This window comes from Oncorhynchus nerka, unplaced genomic scaffold (assembly GCF_034236695.1).
Source record: "Oncorhynchus nerka isolate Pitt River unplaced genomic scaffold, Oner_Uvic_2.0 unplaced_scaffold_6206, whole genome shotgun sequence".
Taxonomy (NCBI): Eukaryota; Metazoa; Chordata; class Actinopteri; order Salmoniformes; family Salmonidae; genus Oncorhynchus; species Oncorhynchus nerka.
In genome coordinates, this window is record NW_027035109.1 from 1 (window position 1) to 6,052 (window position 6,052).

A 6,052-nucleotide genomic window follows, 5' to 3' on the forward strand; every position below is an offset into this window, starting at 1 on the left:
TCCCCCTCCCACACTTTTCCCTCCCACACTGCTCCCCACCCACACTGCTCCCCCTCCACACTGCTCCCCCTCCCATACTGCTCCCCTCCCACACTTTCTCCCCTCCCACACTGTTCCACCTCCCACACTGTTCCCCTCCCACACTATTCCCCCACACCGCCCTCACACTGCTCCCCCACACTATTCCCCTCCCACACTGTTCCCCTCCCACACTGCTCCTCCCACACTGCTCCCCTCCACACTGTTCCCCCACACTGTTCCTCCCACACTGCTCCCCTCCCACCTGCTCCCCCACACTGTTCCCTCCCCACACTGCTCCTCCCACACTGCTCCCCCGCACACTGTTCTCCTCCTACACTGCTCCCCCACACTGCTTCCCCTCCCACACTGTTCCCCTCCACACTGCTCCTCCCCACACTGCTCCTCCCACACTGTTCCCCCTCCCACACTGCTCCCTCCCACACTGCTCCCCCTCCCACACTGTTCCCCCTCCCACACTGCTCCCCCCCACACTGCTCCCCTCCCATACTGCTCCCCCTCCCACACTGTTCCCCCTCCCACCTGCTCCCCCTCCCACACTGCTCCCCCGCACACTATTCCCCCTCCCACACTGTTCCCCTCCACACTGTTCCCCTCCACACTGCTCCCCTCACACTGCTCCCCTCCCACACTGTTCCCTCCACTGCTCCCCTCCCATTGTTTCCCCTTCCACACTGCCCCTCCACACTGCTCCTCTCCCACCTGCTCCCCCTCCCACTGGTCCCCCTCCCACACTGTTCCCCCTCCCACTGTTCCCCCTCCACACTATTCCCCCTCCCACACTGTCCCCCTCCCACACTGCCCCTCCCACTGTTCCTCTCCCACACTGCCCCCTCCCACACTGCTCCCTCTCCCACACTGCTCCCCTCCCCTCCACTGCTCCCCTCCCACACTGCTCCCCCTCCCACACTGTTCCCCTCCCACACTGTTCCCCCTCCCACACTGTTCCCCCTCCCACACTGTTCCCCCTCCCACACCGTTCCCCCCTCCCACACTGTTCCCCCTCCCACACTGTTCCCCTCCCACACTGTTCCCCTCCCACACTGCTCCCCCTCCCACACTGTTCCCTCTCCCACACTGCTCCCCTCCCATACTATCCCCCTCCCACACTGCTCCCCACACTGTTCCTCTCCCACACTACCCCCCCCACACTGTTCCCCTCCCACACTGTTTTCCCTCCCACACTGCTCCCCTCCCACACCCCCCCGCACACTGTTCCCCCTCCCCACACTGCTCCCCCTCCCCACACTGCTCCCCCCGCACACTGTTCCCCCCTCCCACACTGCTCCCCCCACACTGTTTCCCCCCCACACTGTCCCCTCCCACACTGCTCCCCCCCACACTGCTCCCCTCCCCACTGTTCCCCTCCCACACTGCTCCTCCTCACACTGCTCCCCCCTCCCACACTGTTCCCCTCACTGCTCCCCCCACACTGCTCCCCCTCCCACACTGCTCCCTCCTCCACTGTTCCCCCTCCCACACTGCTCCCCTCCCACACTGCTCCCCCGCACACTATTCCCCTCCCCACACTGTTCCCCCTCCCACACTGTTCCCCTCCCACACTGCTCCCCTCCCACACTGCTCCCTCCCACACTATTCCCCTCCACTGCTCCCCCCACATTGTTTCCCTCCCACACTTGCCCCTCCACACTGCTCCCTCTCCCACACTGCTCCCTCCCACACTGCTCCCCTCCCCACACTGTTCCCCTCCCACACTGTTCCCCCTCCCACACTATTCCCCCTCCCACACTGTTCCCCCTCCCACACTGCCCCTCACACTGTTCCCTCCCACACTGCTCCCCCCTCCCCACACTGCTCCCTCTCCCACACTGCTCCCTCCCACACTGCTCCCCTCCCACACTGCCTCTCCCTCCACACTGCTCCCCCTCCCACACTGCTCCCCCCCACACTGTTCCCCCCTCCCACACTTTCCCCTCCCACACTTTTTCCCCCTCCCCACACTGTTCCCCCCTCCCACTGTTCCCCCTCCCACACTGCTCCCTGCTCCCATACTGCTCCCCCTCCCACACTCCCCCCACACTGTTCCCTCCCACACTACCCCCCCCTCCCACACTGTTTTTCCCTCACTGCTCCCCCTCCCACACTGCTCCCGCACACTGTTCCCCCTCCCACACTGCTCCCCCTCCCACACTGCTCCCCCGCACACTGTTCCCCTCCCACACTGCTCCCCCCACACTGTTTCCCCTCCCACACTGTTCCCCCTCCCACACTGCTCCCCCCCACACTGCTCCCCCTCCCACACTGTTCCCCCCACACTGCTCCCTCCACACTGCTCCCCCTCCCACACTGTTCCCCCTCCCACACTGCTCCCCACACTGCTCCCCTCCCACACTGCTCCCCTCCCACACTGTTCCCCCTCCCACACTGCTCCCCCCCCACACTGCTCCCCCGCACACTATTCCCCCTCCCACACTGTTCCCCCTCCCACACTGTTCCCCCTCCCACACTGCTCCCCTCCCACACTGCTCCCTCCCACACTATTCCCCCTCCCACACTGCTCCCCCTCCCCACATTGTTTCCCCTCCCACACTGCCCCTCCACACTGCTCCCTCTCCCACACTGCTCCCCCCCCACACTGCTCCCCCTCCCACACTGTTCCCCTCCCACACTGTTCCCTCCCACACTATTCCCCCTCCCACACTGTTCCCCCTCCCACACTGCCCCTCCACACTGTTCCCTCTCCCACACTGCTCCCCCTCCCACACTGCTCCCTCTCCCACACTGCTCCCCCTCCCACACTGCTCCCCCTCCCACACTGCCTCTCCCTCCCACACTGCTCCCCCCTCCCACACTGCTCCCCCTCCCACACTGTTCCCCCTCCCACACTGTTCCCCCTCCCACCCTTCCCCCTCCCACACTGTTCCCCCTCCCACACTGTTCCCCCTCCCACACTGTTCCCTCTCCCACACTGCCTCCCCCCTCCCATACTGCTCCCTCCCACACTGCTCCCCCACACTGTTCCCTCTCCACACTACCCCCCCCACACTGTTCCCTCTCCACACTGCTCCCCCTCATACTGCCCCCCCACACTGCTCCTCCCACACTGTTCCTCTCCCACACTGTTCCTCTCCCACACTACCCCCCCCCCCCCACACTGCTCCCCTCCCACACTGTTCCCTCCCACACTGTTCCCTCTCCCACACTACCCCCTACACTGCTCCCCCTCCCACACTGCTCCCCACACTGTTCCCCCCACACTGTTGCCCCTCCCACACTGTTCCTCCCCCACACTACCCCTACACACAGCTACAACAGCACACTGTTCCCTCTCCCACACTACCCCCTCCCACACTACCCCCCTACACACAGCTACAACAGCATACTGTTCCCTCTCCCACACTACCCCCTACACAGCTACAACAGCACTGTTCCTCTCCCACACTACCCTCCCACACTGCTCCCTCACACTGTTTCTCCCACACTGCCCCCCCACTGTTCCCCCCCCACACCGTTCCCCTCTCACACTACTCCCCCCACTGCCCCCCACACTGTTCTCTCCCACACTACCCCTACACACAGCTACAACAGCACACTGTTCCCTCTCCCACACCCCCCTCCCACACTACCCCCTACACACAGCTACAACAGCATACTGTTCCTCTCCCACACTACCCCTCCCACACTACCCCTACACACAGCTACAACAGCACACTGTTCCCTCTCCCACACCACCCCCCCCTACACACAGCTACAACAGCACACTGTTCCCTCTCCCACACTACCCCCTCCCCACACTACCCCCTACACACAGCTACAACAGCACTGTTCCTCCCACACTACCCCCTACACACAGCTCTAACAAATAGCACTGTTCCTCCCTCCCACACTACCCCCTACACTGTTCCTCTCCCACACTGTTCCCTCTCCCACACTGTTCCCTCTCCCCTACACTGCTCCCCCCACACTGTTCCCTCTCTCACATTGTTCCCTCTCCCACACTACCCCCCACTGCTTCCCCTCCCACACTGCTCCCCCCACACTGTTCCCTCTCCCACACTACCCCCTACACACAGCTACAACAGCACACTGTTCCCTCTCCCAGCCACTACCCCCCACTACCCCCCCACACTGTTCCCTTCCCACACTGCCCCCTACACACAGCTACAACAGCACACTGTTCCTCTCCCACACCCCCCTCCCACACTACCCCCTACACACAGCTACAACAGCACTGTTCCCCTCCCACACTACCCCCCTACACACAGCTACAACAGCACTGTTCCTCCCACACTACCCCCCTACTGTTCTACAACAGCACACTGCCCCCCTCCCACACTACCCCCCTACACACAGCTACAACAGCACACTACCCCTCCCACACTACCCCCCTACACACAGCTACAACAGCACACTCACCCCCTCCCACACTACCCCCCTACACACAGCTACAACAGCACACTACCCCCTCACACTACCCCCTACACACAGCTACAACAGCACACTACTCCCTCCCACACTACCCCCTACACACAGCTACAACAGCACACTGCCCCCTCCCACACTACCCCCCTACACACAGCTACAACAGCACACTACCCCCCTCCCACACTACCCCCTACACACAGCTACAACAGCACACTACCCCCCACACTACCCCCTACACACAGCTACAACAGCACACTACCCCCTCCCACACTACTCCCCTACACACAGCTACAACAGCACACTACCCCCCTCCCACACTACCCCCCTACACACAGCTACAACAGCACACTACCCTCCCACACTCACCCCCTACACACAGCTACACCAGCACACTACCCCCCTCCCACACTACCCCCCTACACACAGCTACAACAGCACACTACCCCCCCACACTGCCCCCTACACACACAGCAACCAGCACACTACCCCCCTCCCACACTGCCCCCTTACACACAGCTACAACAGCACACTACCCCCCCACACTACCCCCCCTACACAGCTACAGCACACTACCCCCCTACCCCCGCACACTGTCTGTTCCCCTCCCACACTGCTCCCCCCACACCCCTCCCACACTGTTCCCCTCCCACACTGTTCCCCCTCCCACACTGCTCCCCCTCCACACTGCTCCCCCGCACACTGTTCCCCCTCCCACACTGTTCCCCTCCCACACTGCTCCCCTCCCACACTGCTCCCCTCCCACACTGTTCCCCCCCCCACACTGTTCCTCCCACACTGTTCCTCCCACACTGTTCCCCTCCCACACTGCTCCCCTCCCATACTGCTCCCCCTCCCACACTGCTCCCCTCCCACACTGTTCCCCCTCCCACACTATCCCCCCACACCCGCCCCCCACACTGCTCCCCCACACTATTCCCCCTCCCACACTGTTCCCCCACACTGTTTTCCCTCCCACACTGCTCCCCCTCCCACACTGCCCCCCCGCACACTATTCCCCCTCCCACACTGTTCCCCCTCCCACACTGCCCCTCCACACTGTTCCCTCCCACACTGCTCCCCCTCCCACACTGCTCCCTCTCCCACACTGCTCCCCTCCCACACTGCTCCCCTCCCACACTGCTCCCCCCTCACACTGCTCCCCCTCCCACACTGCTCCCCCTCCCACACTGTTCCCTCCACACTGTTCCCCCTCCACACTGCTCCCCCTCCCACTGCTCCCCGCACACTATTCCCCCTCCCACACTGTTCCCTCCCACACTGCTCCTCCCACTACCCCCCACTACCTGAACTGTTCCCTCTCCTGCACCCTAGCAGCTGTTCCTCTCCTACACCCTAGCAGCTGTTCCTCCTACACCCTAGCAGCTGTTCCCCTCCTACACCCTAGCAGCTGTTCCTCTCCTACACCCTAGCAGCTGTTCCCTCCTACACCTAGCAGCTGTTCCTCTCCTACACCCTAGCAGCTGTTCCCTCTCCTACACCTAGCAGCTGTTCCCTCCTACACCCTAGCAGCTGTTCCTCTCCTACACCCTAGCAGCTGTTCCCTCTCCTACACCCTAGCAGCTGTTCCCTCTCCTACACCCTAGCAGCTGTTCCTCTCCTACACCCT

General features: G+C 63.3%; 1 protein-coding gene across 1 annotated transcript; it reads right to left on the minus strand.

Annotated features, from left to right (window-relative positions):
• Positions 1-195: 195 nt before the first annotated feature.
• LOC135566277 (loricrin-like) lies at positions 196-3,075 on the minus strand (the record flags this gene model as incomplete). Its single annotated transcript, XM_065014053.1, has 2 exons — positions 2,128-3,075; positions 196-804 (listed from the first exon to the last, which is right to left on the minus strand). Coding segments are annotated over exons 1-2 (1,557 nt in total), but the record flags the coding sequence as incomplete, so codon positions are not given.
• Positions 3,076-6,052: the final 2,977 nt, after the last annotated feature.